The 16070-nt window shown below is 43.5% G+C and overlaps 1 protein-coding gene across 3 annotated transcripts in view; it reads left to right on the top strand.

Annotated features, from left to right (window-relative positions):
- Positions 1-16070, top strand: part of ERICH5 (glutamate rich 5) — a 700842-nt gene that overhangs the window by 665373 nt on the left and 19399 nt on the right. For 2 of the 3 annotated variants that reach the window (XM_050800618.1, XM_050800617.1), the window contains exon 2: positions 8622-8781. In XM_050800618.1, the coding sequence (XP_050656575.1) occupies positions 8724-8781 (58 nt within the window). In that variant the 5' untranslated portion in view covers positions 8622-8723. Of the gene's footprint in view, positions 1-8581; positions 8782-16070 lie in introns of those variants that run through there. The other variant, XM_050800620.1, reaches the window with a different exon arrangement.

Genomic DNA, 16070 nt, shown 5'->3' with positions numbered 1-16070 from the left:
CCTCCACACCACTGCAACCCATACATACCTTTTGCAGTTAATCACAACAGCACAAAACCTATACACTAGAGGGAGAAACACTTGCGATGCAAAAATGACAGCCAGATCCTTTGGTTCATGAATATTTTGTAAATATTTCCACATACATACTTATTAGAGCAGGGGCTGGCAGACTTTCTGTTGAGAACAAAATAGTAACTATTTTAGATCTTTAGGTCCATATGGTCTCTGTGACTACTCAGTTCTGTGGTTGTAGCACAAAAGCAGCCATAGACAATATGTAAAGGAATGGGCACAAATGTGTTCCAATAAAACTTTATTCACAAAATCAGGCAGCAGCTGAATCTGGTGTGCAGACTATAAGAAGATTACTATTATTGAACATAACTATTTTTAAGTCATATAGAGAATACCCTTATTCTAAAGAGATGTACATTGACATATTTGGGGTGAAATATCATGATTTTTTCCATTTATTTTCAAATAGTTCAAATAAAAATGTATGTAGATAGGCAGGTAGAACAAATGCAACAAAATGTTAATTGTTGAATTTAGGTAGAGGGCATATGAGTGTTCATTTTGCTGTTCAACTTTTTGTAAATTTAAAAACCATCATACCAAAAAGTTGGGAAATGTATATGCTTTAAGAAAGGACTTTGCCATCCAGATGTTATTCTTTCTGATACTAGTCTAGCATTTCAGAGTGACTTTGAAAGAATACCAACAGGTAAATGTTGGACAGAATTAACACAAGGCCCTCCTTTGGTTTTCCTTCACCAAAATTGCCGCTCCAAGTTTCTGAGAACTCCATATGCACCTGAAATTATTGTGCTTCTGGCTTTTACTTGCTATGAAAATTAAAAGTGACAAGGCTGCATTTCCTGTTGAAGCAAGTACTAACAAGTTCATCTGATTTGTATTGGCCCATCTCCTTATTGTCAAGCAGTGAAAAGTATCATATTCATTGTCATCTACTATTTAGTGTTCAGATTAGGAAGCCGCCTATTATTGATTTCGAACTTAATTTGCCTAACTCATCCTTCATATTCTTGCCAGTCATCCTGGACATTAAACATGCTCACAAAGATCAGGAGAGGGAAGGACAATGAATCCAAATGAGAGAACCCTGTAAACTCAGTGAAAGCTGGTGGCCTTACAGCTAACTAAAATATACATAGACTGGGCACTGTGGCTCATGCCTGCAATCCCAGCACTTTGGGAGGCCAAAGTGGGAGGATCACTTAAGCCCAGGATTTTGAGACCAGCTTGGGCAACATAGTGAGACTCCATCTCTATTAAAAAAAAAAAAATTCATTTTAATTAGCCAGGCGTGGTAGTTGGCATGTGCCTATACTCTCAGCTACTCTGGAGGCTGAGGTGGGAGGATCGCTTGAGCACAGGAGGTCAAGGCTGCAGTGAGCTGTGATCATGCCACTGCACTGCAGCCTAGGCAACAAAGCAAGACCCTGTCTCAAAAACAAACAAACAAAACCCATAAAACATTAAAACATATATACACCTATACAGAATTCTGAACAGGGGACAAGAGGGAATGAAGGTTACCTATTCATCTCTACCATTTCTGCCTCCACAATAATAAGAGGGAATGAAGGTTACCTATTCATCTCTACTATTCCTGCCTCCACAATAATACGGAATCTGAAATACTTCTCTATTTCTTTCTGTTCAGACTGGGAGTGCTCCAGACTCTTAACAGTTTTGTTTTCTGGCCTTCACACTCTACGAATCCTGCTGGACTTGGTTAAAAATAGGCCAGATAAATGCTTTCTCCCATTTTTTTCTAAAACTTTTTTTAATCCAAGGAAGCATATGCTTTTTATATTCTGGGGTACAGAGAGCTCACAGTACTTTATTCACTATTTTACTGTGGAGAAGTGACACTTCTGGAAAGTAAAATGTTATCTAAAAAGGTTGGTCTTTTGGTTGATTTACATTTCTTAGAGTCAGTTTTTGAAATTTTACTATAACTGATATTCCTGTGTGTCTCTGTCCACAAGAGTATGAAGTTTGACATACCATTTTCAATGATTTGAAAAGCCTACAATGTACTTTTGTCCTTAATAAAGCCAGGAAGCACAGGCTAAGATGTCACATGTTTTTTGCTTTTAGTCAGAGTAATATTAATATAACACTGCGTGTCATGCTGATCAGAAAATATCACTGATTACTTAATGGATCAATACATAATAAATGCAATTTTGTGATAAAATCAAAACATAAGTATGCGGAAGAAAAATGATAAAAGGAGTCCTTGGAGGTGAAAAGATTTATGAATTACTGTCTGTTTTCAGCTATAAAAATCGCAATATTAGGCCAGGCAAGGTGGCTCACGCCTATAATCCCAGCACTTTGGGAGGCCGAGGCAGATGGATCACTTGGGCCCAGGAGTTTAAAACCAGCCTGGGCAAGATGGCAAAACTCCATCTCTATTAAAAATACAAAAACTTAGCCAGGTGAGGTGGCCCGTGCCTGTAGCCTGTAGTCCCAGCTACTCAGGATGCTGAGGTGGGAGAATTACCCGAGCCCGGGAAGTCGAGGCTGAGGTGAGCTGTGATCATGCCACTAAACTCCAGCCTGGGCAACAGGAGTGAGACCCTGTCTCAAAAAATAATAATAATAATAGTAATAATAAATTTTTAAATCACAGTATCAGTTATGACCTGGTATGAAGCTAGTCATCAAATAAGACTAAAGAAATAAGACAGGACAGGTAATTGTTGAGAAAGCAGTCAGGAAAAGGGGAGGTGGTATAAGTGTGTGTATTAGTTTGGAGACTTATAAGCAACAGAAACAAAGTAGCTCAACTAAGCAGAAAAGAAATTTATTTTGCAGTTCAACAGGCACAGTGGCTCATGCCTGTGATCCTAGCACTTTGAGAGCCCTAGGAGGGAGGAACACATGAGCTCAGGTGTAGTCTGAGACCAGCCTGGGCAACATGGTGAAACCTCGTCTCTACCAAAAAAACACAAAAGTTAGCCAGGCATGATGGCATGCCTTTAGTCTTAGCTACTTGGGAGGCTGAGGTGGGAGGATGGCTTGAGCCCGGGAGGTGGAGGTTGAGTGAGCCAAGATAGCACCACTGTACTCCAGCCTGGGTGACAGAGCCAGATCCTGTTTCTAAACCAAAACCAAAACCAAAACAAACAAACAAAAATGAACAAGAAGCCAGATCTGCATATGCAGGTCATGGGAGAAGCAGTACAAGTTATTAGTCACTGATTCAGAGCCCACCATGCAAACTGCAGGGTGGCACCTCAATCTTACCTTGTCTGGTACTATAATTGAGTGTTTTTTTTGACAGAGTCTTGCTATGTCACCCAGGCTGGAGTGCAGTGGCATGATCTTGGCTCACTGCAACCTCGGCCTCCCAGGTTCAAGCAATTCTACTGCCCCAGCCTCCCGAGTAGCTAGGATTACAGACATGCACCACTGCTCCCAGCTAATTTTTGTATTTTTAGTAGAGATGGGGTATCGCCATGTTGGCCAGGCTGGTCTCGAACTCCTGGCCTCAAGTGATCTGCCTGCCTCGACCTCCCAAAGTACTGGGATTACAGTCATGGGCCACCACACTCGGCCCCTTTTTTTTTTTGAGTTGGAGTTTCACTCTTGTTACCCAGGCTGGAGTGCAATGGCACGATCTTGGCTCACTGCAACCTCGCCTCCTGGGTTCAAGCAATTCTCCTGCCTCAGTCTCCTGAGTAGCTGGGATTACAGGTGTGCAGCACCACACTCAGCTAATTTTTTGTATTTTTAGTAGAGATGGGGTTTCACCATGTTAGGCAGACTGGTCTCCAACTCCTGACCTCCGGTGATGCACCCGCCTCAGTCTCCCAAATTGCTGGGATTACAGGCGTGAACCACTGCGGCCGGCCTTGGCCAAATATTCAAGGTGCCATTCCACCATCGTATATGTTTGGCTGCTTCTGGATGATGAGGTAAATGGAAAGACCAGTAAATCACACAGAAATTAACCTATTACCTTACTTGTCTCACACTACCTTACAATAAAATGAGTTTCTTGATAAGATACAGTACGGTCTTCCATCAGTATCTCTGGGGGATTGGTTCCAGGACCCCCTCCACTAGGATACCAAAATCCGTGGATGCACAAGTCCCTTATGTAAAATGGTGTGGTATTTGTATGTATTTTATGCACACCCTCCTGTGTACTTTAAATAATCTCTGGATTACTTGTAATACCTAATATAATGTAAATGTTATCCAAATAGTTGTTATACTGTATTGTTTTTTGTTTGCATTTTTTATTGTTGTATTGTTATTTTTATTGTTTTTTTCTGAATTATTTTGATCTGCAGTTGGTTGAATCGGTAGATGTGGAGCCTGCAAATATCAAGGGCCAACTGTACTGAATGTACTATCTTGCTGGCATGCACACTATTGGGTGATGCTGGCAGAAGCATGATAGGCAGGAAAAGCAAATCTAATGCAGTGTCCATTACAGTAAAGATCATCTGCTGTCCTCTCAAAGTATGGTACCATTTCAGCCTCTTGCTACTGCTGGCAAATTAGGCACTCAGCCAGGTAAACCTTAGTAAGAGGAAGAGCATGGTGTTGAGCCCATAATTATGGTTGTTCACCTAATTATAAAATGCTTCCTCTGAAGAAAATAGAAGATACCATGGCTTGGCTGACAAATTACCCTTAAGGAAAAGTGAGAGATCCAAGGCAGCTCCTAAAAGATAATTGATGGGGAAAAGGGGGGAACTTAACTGGGCTCAATAAGCCCTGGTTTAACATGAAAGTATTAAGATTCGGAGAATTTTAAATTACATATTGATATTTAATCTGTGAGGTTATTGCATTTCTCTTTTGGGAAGAATGGAGTTTTTAGAAATTTCACTATCTAATAAAATTAAATGTGATTTTAATTTTAAAATGCACCATCAGAAGTAGAAGCCTGCTGTCACCTGAATTGTGTTCCCCCCGTCCGCAACCCAAATTCATATATTGAAATCCTAACCCCAATGTGACTGGATTTTTAGGAGATAACTAAGGTTAAATGAGGTCATAAGGATCCGACCCTAAGTCAATAGGACTGTGGCCTAATAAGTGTAAGAGAATATAAGAAAGAGAGAGAGAGGCCAGGCGTGGTGGCTCATGCTTGTAGTCCCAGCACTTTGGGAGGCTGAGGCAGGTAGATCACCTGAGGTCAGGAGTTCCAGACCAGCCCGGCCAACATGGTGAAACCCTGTCTCTACCAAAAATACAAAAATTAGTGGGGTGTGGTGGCCCATACCTGTAATCCCAGCCACTCAGGAAGCTGAGGCAAGAGAATCACTTGAACCCCTGAGGTGAAGGTTGCAGTGAGCCAAGATTGTGCTACTGCACTCCAGTCTGGGTAACTGGAGTTACCCAGAGGGAGACTCTGTCTCAAAAAAAAAAAAAAAAAAAAGAGAGATCTGCCATGTGAGAACAGAGCCAGAAGGTGGTTGTCTGCAAAGCCAGGAAAAGGGCCTCAGCAGGAACTGAATTGACCCCCACCTTGATCTTGGACTGTCCAGCCTCCAGAACTGTGAGAAATAAACTTCTGTTGTTTAAGCCACCCAGTCTATGGAATTTTGTTATGGAAGTCCAAGCTGACTAATACGGGGCCTTTTGTAAGCATTTACATAAGACACAAATACTCCCCACATCTGGACTCACTCTGAATGGTCCATCTAATTCATTTCCCCTAAACTCCTTGTGCTAATCCTGTAATCTTGTTCCTTCCAAGTCTCTAACCATACAGCGAAATCACTAGCCACTTTCAACATATTTCTTTTTCCTTGAGGCACAGTAACCCTTGGTGGAAGGCTGGAAGGTAGAATCACTGTACATATTGGTATTGTTATGAAGGACACTTCCTCAAAGGTACTCAGTCTCCCTGCATTCAAAGGGATTAGTGATTCAATTGCTAGGTGGCCAAGACTTTTTCAGGCCTGAATTACAGGGGAAAGAGGGTGAGGAAGACAAAGAAAGTAAAAAAAAGGAGAGGAACAGGAGGAGGAAAAAGAAGGAGAGAGGGAGGAAGGGAAGGAAAAAAAAGAAGGAAGGGAAGGACCTCTAAACATATAGTAAAGCCCAGGGCTGTATATACATGACCCATATAGACAAATAATGGCAAATGTTAGGCAATTTGAGCATCAAAGTAAATAATGACGGTGTTGTAATCCCAGCTTTTGGAGGTCAAGGCAGGAGAATCACGTGAGGCCAAGAATTTGAGACCAGCCTGGGCAACATAGCAAGACCCCATCTCTATTAAAAAAATATTTTTTAATTACCCAGGCAGGTGGCGCATGCCTACAGTCCTAGCTACTCAGGCGGCTGAGGCTGGAGGATTGCTTGAGCTCAGGAGCTCGTGGCTGCAGCCAGCTATGATTGCACCACTGCACCCCAGCCTGGGTGACAGAGTGAGACTCTGTCTCAAATATTTTAAAATGATGCTATTGTGGACTGAATTGTCTCCTGGGACACTTATATGCTGAAATCCTAACCCCCAGAACCTATGAATGTGACTGTACGGTATTTGGAAATACAGCCTTTGATTGGGTGATTAAGGTAAAATGAGGTTATATGGGCCCTAATCCAATATGACTGGTGTCCTTATAAGAGGGGGAGATTAGGACACAGACAAGCACAAGGGGAAGATTAAGTGAAGACATGGAGAAGGTGGCCATCTACCAGCCAAGAAGAGAAGCCCTCAGAAGAAACCAGTTCTGCTGACATCTTGATCTTTGACTTCTAATCTCAAGAACTATGAGGAAATACATGTCTGCACTTCCAGCCATCCAGTCTGTGGTACTTTGTTATAGCACCCCTAGCAAACTATTACAGATGGTAACATACTACATTGGATAGTGTGAGACTTCAAGAGTACTCACTGATGTAAGTGAATAAATGGGGGAAAGGAAAAGCACTTCCTTACTTCATAGTAGAATGGCAGCTAATCAATATAGAAGAAATAATGTAATTAGAAAATCACAGGCACAGTGTCTCATGCCTGTAATCCCAGCACTTTGGGGAGGCAGAGGGAGTAGGATCCCCTGAGGCAAAGAGTTCAAGACCAGCCTGGGCAACATGGCAACATACCCATCTCTACAAAAAAAAATTTTTTTTGGATGGAATCTTGCTCCATCATCCAGGCTGAAGAGCAGGCTTGTCACTGCAAACTCCACCTCCTAGATTCAAGAGATTCTCCTGCCTCAGCCTCCCAATAGCTGGGATTACAGGTGTGTGCCACCAAGCCCAGTACTTTTTGTATTTTTAGTAGAGATGGGGTTTCGCCATGCTGGCCAGGCTGGTCTCAAACTCCCGACCTCAGGTGATCTGCCTGCGTCAGCCTCCCAAAGTGCTGGGATTACAGGCATGAGCCACTGCGCCCGGCCTCTCTCTCTATCTCTTTAAAATAAGGCCCGGCCGGGCATGGTGCTCATGCCTGTAATCCCAGCACTTTGGGAGGCTGACGCAGGCAGATCACCTGAGGTCAGGAGTTTGAGACCAGCCTAACCAACATGGAGAAACCCCATCTCTCCTAAAAAATACAAAAAATAGCCAGACGTGGTGGCGCATGCCTGTAATCCCAGCTACTCAGGAGGCTGAAGCAGGGAGAGTTGCTTGAACCAGGGAGGTGGAGGTTGCAGTGAGCTGAGATCTTGCCACTACACTCCAGCCTTGGCGACATAGTGAGATTCAGTCTCCGGAAAAAAAAAAAAAAAAGGCCACGCGCAGTGGCTCACGCTTGTAATCCCAACACTTTGAGAGGCCGAAGCGGGTGGATCACCTGAGGTCAGGAGTTCGAAACCAGCCTGACCAATATGGTGAAACCCTGTCCCTACTAAAATTACAAAAATTAGCTGGGAGCGGTGGCAGGCGCCTATAATCCTAGTTGTTCAGAGGCTGAGGCTGGAGAATCGCTTGATCCCGGGAGGCAGAGGTTGCAGTGAGCCGAGATTGTGCCACTGCACTCCAGCCTAGGCAACAGAAAGAGACTCGGTTTCAGGAAAAAAAAAAAAAAAAAAGTCTGTTCTCTTAATAAATATCAAAGTCATGAATGACAAAGCAAGACAGGAGGAACCACTTCAGATTAAAGCAAACTAAAGAGAGACACAACTAAATGCAACGTGCAGTCCTGGATTGGACATTTGGCAACAATGAAACATGGAGGGTGGATTAAACCGTACTGTACCAAAGTTAAACTTTCTTGTGGTAATTGTAGTTATGTAAGAAAATAAGACTGTCATCGTACATCTAGTCCACCAATCAATAGCCCCTAGTCCCAAGGCTGCCTCCCGTCCCTGGCTATTTAGTGATGAGTCAGATGATACCTCCCAGCGCTTCGCCCTCGCCCCCTGACATCCTCTCTATCCCTGCTTTAGGGGTTTTTCCTCTCTGACTGTGCCATACCCTCCACCGTCTCCCCTCCTGCCTCCTGGGATCCACTTGTCCCTGCCCTCCTCTGCGTCCTGGCCCTCCCGCTCTCTTCCGCTCTGCCCTCCCTGGCTCCTTCCACCTCCTGCCAGCTACCTTTCTCCTCCAGGTGCGCACCCCTACGCCTAGCTCCGCTGCGCGCTTGCGCTCTACGCCCAAGGGAGCCGGGCTGCAGAGCTGGAGAAACTTCCGCGGCTACAGGTGCGGTTGCCTTCGGATCCCGGCTCCGGGCTGACACCCGCGCGGGGCTGAGACAGGTGTCTGCGCTCCCCGAGATGGGCTGCTCCAGCAGCGCTCTCAACAAGGCCGGCGACAGCAGCAGGTTCCCTAGCGGTGAGCAGGGGACTGGCGCCGCCGGCGTCCGGGCTGGGGACTCGGGTGGGCTAACTCCCCGGGAGGTCCAAAGGGTGTGCCCCGTGCCCACCCCGGCTGGCAGGAGCCAGGCCTCGCCCCGGAGGATGCCAGCAGAACCCGGGACAGAGCGCGATTTCCTCCCGAATCTGGAGCGGCGCTGCTGTGACCGCGGGTGCGGTGGCCCTGGTGCGCTCCGCAGCGCTCGCTGCCTGAGGCCGGGCGCTGGACTCACCCTGTCCGCTGATGGGATCTCGGGGAATTGGTGTTGAAGCCCTAAGGCGGTTAGCCTCGGCATTGCCTTAAACACAGGAGAAATGTCCTATCAAGGCCTTCTCCCAAGGCTGGGGGTCGTGACTGACGCCTGCAATCTCAGCACTTTGGGAGGCTGAGGCGGGGCGATCGCTTGAGACCAGAAGTTCGAGAACAACTTGGGTAACAAAGCGAGATCTTCCACTCCCCCATCTCTACTAAAACAACAACAAAAACCACTTTTCCCCATTTACGCCTCCCATTAGCGTTTCAGGATCAAAGATGGCAAAAGATGCGGAGAATCCAGAGGAGCATTCACTCCATCAAATGGGTTCCTGCACTCTGAATAGGTCAGACACACTTTCCCCTATCTTTGACTTAAGTATCCATTGAGAAGTATGTGTGATCAAAAGTGGTCATCACTGACTCTTGCTGAAGAAACTCAACAAGGACGTTTTGTACATGTACTATATAATACCCCAGTGCTTGGCTAGATGCTGGAGATACAAGTGGAGATTGTTTGTGGAGATTGAGGGTGGAGGAGACCGACAAGAAACACGTGAAACAATTGGCTAAGATCGTTTCTGACAGTGATAAGTACTGTGAAAAGCATACACGCAGATACATGAATTAGAGAATGGGTTTTACAGCCGACTCACTTTTCTTAGATTTTGAATGTCTAACATTTTGGACAATGTTATGGAGGTTAAGCAAACTCAGTCAAGCTAGTTTACAGTCTTCTGCAAGGCGAACTTTAGCAGGGATTTTGTACTGGAGTGAATTCCTTTTCACAGATCTTCTCTTAGCACCTTGTGTTATTGCAGTAACAGAAAAGTCTTCCTCTCTGATGTTGTTGGTAGAGCGCACCAGATGGTCATGAATGCTTTTCAAAGCTCAGCCACTGTGTCCTAGTCAGGAAATACGTTGTGTTTCTATTATTTTTGTGGTGTGTGGTAGTTTATTTCTAGTTTCCATAGATAACAGAAAGCAATGACAAGTCAGGAAGTAAACAAAAAATTAAAAACATTATAAAAGTGATTCCAAACCCCTTTTCACAGACAACAATGTGAAAAGATGGAAAAATTCATTTATAATGCACAGTGCTCACTAACTTTTCTCCTAAAGAGCCCAGAGCTTCCATACCCCCAACGAGATGCCAGAGCAAGCTGTTTCTCCAATGTTTCATGTTTTATGTTATGAAATTAAGTAGAGTTTCACATTCTGTCTCTGATAAATTTTTGTGGGTTTCAATATGAAAAGCCGAGGGAAAATGGATGCTTCAGGAAGATACATTTTATTATTCTGACTTCTCTTAACCCCTGCTGTGCTTCAGTTATCCTAGGAGGAGCATCCTGGTTTCACAAGCAGAGTACTGACTCACCATTACATAGTTCTAAACTGATTAAAACATGTATTTCAGGGAATGTAACTCTCGGGGCAAAAGTATTCAGTAGGTGTAATGCAGTTTTTAATCCTTTCAGAAAATAATGAATAACTTTATCTTAAAAAATATTTTATCATCAGTATTGATAACTATTCCACTTGAGTTATACTCTTCCATTTTTTATTCTAGAACTCATTGCTGTTCTGAGTTTTCACAGATGTTGTTATGGAAGAGGTGTTAAAACGCCTGACAACCAGTTCTAGCCTTTAGAAAATTAACCTAATATGCTGCATAAATTGCTCAACACACACGTTGAATCAATCAACAGGTCTATTTGCTTCTGACCCTCGATCAAACAATACTCTCTTGTAATTAGATACTATTCTGTGTTTGTCAACATTTCAACTTCATGATCTTAGGCCCAATAAATAATTCATTCCTGTTTCTGCAGCTTTAAACTTCTTTAAATCCTAGGTACAACCCCAAGCTTGAGTGTACATACTTTTAGACAAAAACAGTCCAAGTTTATTACGTGTCTGGTACATGCATTTATTCACTGTACTCTCAGTGCCTAACAATGTTCAGCATGTAATAGGTCTTCAGTAATGATTTGTTGAATGAATTACTTCATTTAATCCTTATAACAATGTTATGACTAAATATTATGGTTGTCCTGTTTTTACAGATAAGAGTAGATAATTTATCTAAGGTCACAGGGCTCCTAAGAATCAGAGCTGGTGCTTTGAACTCATATGCTTTGCTGGGCACAGAGGCTCATGCCTATAATTCCAGTGGCTCTGGAGGCTGATGGGAGAGGATTGCTTGAGGCCAGGAGTTCAAGACCAGCCTGGGAAACATAGTAAGACCCTGTATCTAAAATTTTTTTTTTTTAATTGACACGTATATTTCAGGGAATGTAACTCTTGGTGGTACAGACTGGAAGTCCCAGCTACTCAGGAGGCTGAGGTGAGAGGATTGCTTAAGCCCAGAAGTTCAAGGCTGCAGTGAACTATGATTGGGCCACTGCACTTCAGTCTGGGCAACAGAGTGAGACTCAATTAAAAAAAAAAAAATGAACCTATATGTTTAAACCAGCTTCTGCTAATGAGATGTAAATCTGTTTTTGCCTCGGATCACTCTGGATCCCCATTAAGTGTGTGGTCATCCACTATAAAAACAGTGAAATCAATACAATAAACACATTATACTATATATCTTTTTTTTTTCTTAGACGGCGTTTTTTAGATGGAGCCTCTGCCTCCCAGGTTCAAGCAATTCTACTGCCTCAGCCTCCCAAGTAGCTGGGATTACAGGCATGCGCCACCACACCCGGCTAATTTTGTATTTTTAGTAGAGATGGGGTTTCTCCATGTTGGTGGAACTCCCGCCCTCAGGTGATCCACTCGTCTCAGCCTTCCAAAGTACTGGGATTAAAGGCGTGAGCCACTCTGCCCAGCCTATACTATATATATTATTTAGGGATAGAATAATCCCTTATTATGATTCTAAATATTAGTCTAATCCCTAAATAAGATACATAGTATAATGTGTTATACAAATATTATATATTTATTTTACTTTTTATTAAAAAAATTGAGACAGGGTCTTGCTATGTTGCCCAGGCTGGTCTTGAACTTCTGAGCTCAAGTGATCCTCCCACCTTGGCCTCCCAAAGTGCTGGAATTACAGGTATGAGCCACTGTGCCCAGCCTTTGTTATAAATTTAAAGCAGACAGCAGCTACTAGTAGACAGACATTAGGTTGCACAGGAATAATCTATTCTACTGATTATGTGGGGATATTTGCCCTGACTCAGTAGACACTGAATCTCACAGAGCTTCTTCCTATTGCCTCCCAAGATGACTGACCAGATAGGTGTGTGTGTTGGGGAGAACAGAATTGGAGACTCTGATTGTAAACAATTATCCAGTGCTCCTCAAAGCGTAGAACAGTGCCTAATATGTGGTAGTCACACATCGATTTTTATGACGTGCCCTGAAATGTGTGAGGAAAGAGATTTTCTTTCCAAAGGATAATCAGACAGATTAAGTTTGGAATTTCTTGTGTTTGTGGAAGCAAGTTTTAAATATTAGGACAATTGCTGTTCTTTTGAGTGTCCTGAGGATCCGATGCAATCTGAACACAAAGGTTTTATTGACTCCACAGACTTTAATGTGCCCGAAGGTGTCTAGACGTTCACATCCAAACCCTCCTCCCAGTGTTCCTAGCCCTCTGCTAACATGGATAATCACTGCTCAATTCTTTCCTAATATAAATGCGATCTGTTTTGGCAGACTTCTTTCCAAGGTGTTACAGCCCAAGCACCAAACATGGACAAAGTCAATAGGTGGTAATTATTGACAAGTTCATTGCTAGGTTAATGTGTACATTTCCACTGACAGCTATAATCATTTGTTTGTTCTAACCTGAACTTTCACTAGCTGCTTGCTGTCCATGCTGCCTAGGCAATCAGATGAAGCTTGAATTTCACACAGTTATGTGAATTGTTCTTTGTACTGCGGTCATACCTTCAGTTTTCACCCAATATTTCACACTGTGACATCTAGTTAGGTCATCTGGTCCTAACTGCACGAAAGTTTTCCTTTTGAATTGAAGAAGAAACTTCATTAACATTAAACTTAATTTGTACAGGCTTTTCTTGCATATAGAAATTATATAAATTTTTTTTCTTTCAAATGTGTGCCTTTGTGTCATTTCTGGAGCCTGGCACATAAATAGCATTTGGTATGTCTTTGTGGTAGGCCTGGTGATTGCATACAGCTAATTGAAATGGAATAAAAAAACTACATACATGGTTCAAAAATGTGAAAATATTTGGAAAAGTCAGGCCTGAAAAGTACACCTTCCACCCCATCCTCATCATCTATTTAGTTCGAATCATACACATGAATAAACACTTATTATTTTAGGGGTTTTTTGGATATATTCTTTCAAAGTTTCTTTATGCATTGCAAATATTATTTCCTTCTCTCATCTTTATTTATAAATGTAGTGTACTATACCCACTGTTCCTCACTTTGTTTTTTTCACCTAAAATATGGAGATTTTTCCATGTTGATATATAGAGAACTTCTTTCTCCTCATTTATACCTGCATAATAATTTCTTCCTTGATTTATTTAACCAGTCCCCTATTGAGGGACATTTGATTTGTTTACAGTCGTTTCCTGTTGCAGACAAGACTGCCATGAATTCCTTTGTGCCTACATCATTTTGAATGTGTGCAAGTATATCTGTAGGACAGTTTCCCAGGAGTGGCATTACTAGGTCAAAATACGCACTGATAATTTTGATAGATAACTGCCTAAATGTGTTCTGTAAGAATTGAAGCAGTTTACACTGTCATCAACAATAAGGTAAATCTCTTTCTAAAATGGAAAACTTTCAGACATTTGGGTAATCGCATCGAAACATAGATGTGAGAGAGAAGTCAGGAGACAAGGTAGGGAGCATGCACTTGGTTTCAGGTGCTTTAGTTTGTGATCTCATTTAATCCTCACAATAGCCTTAAAACACAAACATTAGTTGCAGCAAATACAGCTAGAAAACGGAAGCTTGGTGCAGATAAGTCACTTGCCCTGGTCTCAGAGCTAGTAAGTCTAGTTAGCCTACTTACTAGATGGATAGATGGACCTGGGGCACATGGCTAACTTGTGTGACTCCAAAGCCCCTGTTCTTTTCACAACTTCCAGTTCCATCTGGGATCTGGTCCTAGTTCTGCAAGAAACCTGTAGTGTGGCCTTACATATAGAACACATGCAATCAGCTGAATGTGGATGCTTGAGTCTGTAATCCCAGCTACTTGGGAGGCTGAGGCAGGAGAATCAGGAGGTCAAGCACCACTGTACTCCAGCCTGGGCAACAGACTGAGACTTCTCTCTAAAGAAAAGAAAAAAGAGGCCGGGCGCGGTGGCTCAAGCCTGTAATCCCAGCACTTTGGGAGGCCGAGACAGGCGGATCACGAGGTTAGGAGACCGAGACCATCCTGGCTAACACGGTGAAACCCCGTCTCTACTAAAAAATACAAAAAACTAGCTGGGCGAGGTGGCGAGCGCCTGTAGTCCCAGCTACTTGGGAGGCTGAGGCAGGAGAATGGCTCAAACCCGGGAGGCGGAGCTTGCAGTGAGCTGAGATCCGGCCACTGCACTCCAGCCTGGGTGACAAAGCGAGACTCCGTCTCAACAAAAAAAAAAAAAAAAAAAAGAAAAGAAAAGAAAAGAAAAAAGAGAACGGGCACAGTGGCTCACACCTGTAATCCCAGCACTTTGGGAGGCCAAGGTGGGCAGATCACCTGAGGTTGGGAGTTCGAGACCAGCCTGACCAACATGGAGAAACCCCATCTCTACTAAAAATATAAAAAATTAGCCAGACGTGGTGGCTAATTTTTTACAGGTATGCGCATGCCTGTAATCCCAGCTACTCAGCAGACTGAGGCAGGAGAATCACTTTAACCCGGGAGGTGGAGGTTACAGTGAGCCGAGATCATGCCATTGCACTCCAGCTTAGGCAACAAGAGCAAAACTCCGTCTCAAAAAAAAAACAAAAAAGAAAGAAAGAAAGAAAAAAAAAGAAAAGAAAAGAAGAGAGGCAACCAATAACTGTTGAGTAGTTGGATGGGTAAATGGATGATTGACAGAGACAGGGATTTAGGGAGGTAAGAGTATTACTCAGAAAAGTAGAGGAGGAATCAGAACCTAATGAATACCAGAAACTGAAAGGTAATATTGGCCAAGATGGGCTTGGAAAGAGAGTGTTGGGTTATGAAGAGGGCCTCCTAGCTATGCAGGAAAAGGTTAACACTGTAGAACAACGCTTGATTGACTACCATTAAATCATGCTTCTGGACTGAATGCAGTGGCTCACGCCTGTAATCCCAGCACTTTGGGAGGCCGAGGCGGGTAGATCACCTGAGGTCAAGAGTTTGAGACCAGCCTGGCCAACATGGTGAAACCCCGTTTCTACTAAAAAAAAATTTGCTGGACGTAGTGGCAGCTGGTGGTAGCTAGGACCTCTAATCCTAGCTACTTGGGAAGCTGAGGCAGGCGAATCTCTTGAACCTGGGAGGTGGAGGTTGCAGTGGGCAGAGATCACGCCATTGCACTCCAGCTTGGGTGACAAGAGCAAAACTCTGTCTCCAAAAAAAAAAAAAAAAAAAAAATTCATGCTTCTGTAAGGTGGCCCCACATCCAGCTCATGTGTACAGTTTCACTTCTTTTTTTTTTTTTTTTTTTTTTTTTTTGAGACGGAGTCTCGCTCTGTCGCCCAGGCTGGAGTGCAGTGGCGCGATCTCGGCTCACTGCAAGCTCCGCCTCCCGGGTTCACGCCATTCTCCTGCCTCAGCCTCCCGAGTAGCTGGGACTACAGGCGCCCACAACCGCGCCCGGCTAATTTTTTTTTTTTGTATTTTTAGTAGCGACGGGGTTTCACTGTGGTCTCGATCTCCTGACCTTGTGATCCGCCCGCCTCGGCCTCCCAAAGTGCTGGGATTACAGGCGTGAGCCACCGCGCCCGGCCCAGTTTCACTTCTATGTTAATGTTTTAACAATATCAAGTTGAAAGAAACCCTGAATACCTGTGTGGGTTAATGAAAGGCTCACCAAAGCTGATAAAAACCT

The sequence above is a fragment of the Macaca thibetana genome, chromosome 8 (assembly GCF_024542745.1).
Source record: "Macaca thibetana thibetana isolate TM-01 chromosome 8, ASM2454274v1, whole genome shotgun sequence".
In the NCBI taxonomy this organism is placed as follows: domain Eukaryota; kingdom Metazoa; phylum Chordata; class Mammalia; order Primates; family Cercopithecidae; genus Macaca; species Macaca thibetana.
Note: the sequence above shows the minus strand (reverse complement) of the source record. Positions and strands in the feature narration are given on the sequence as shown.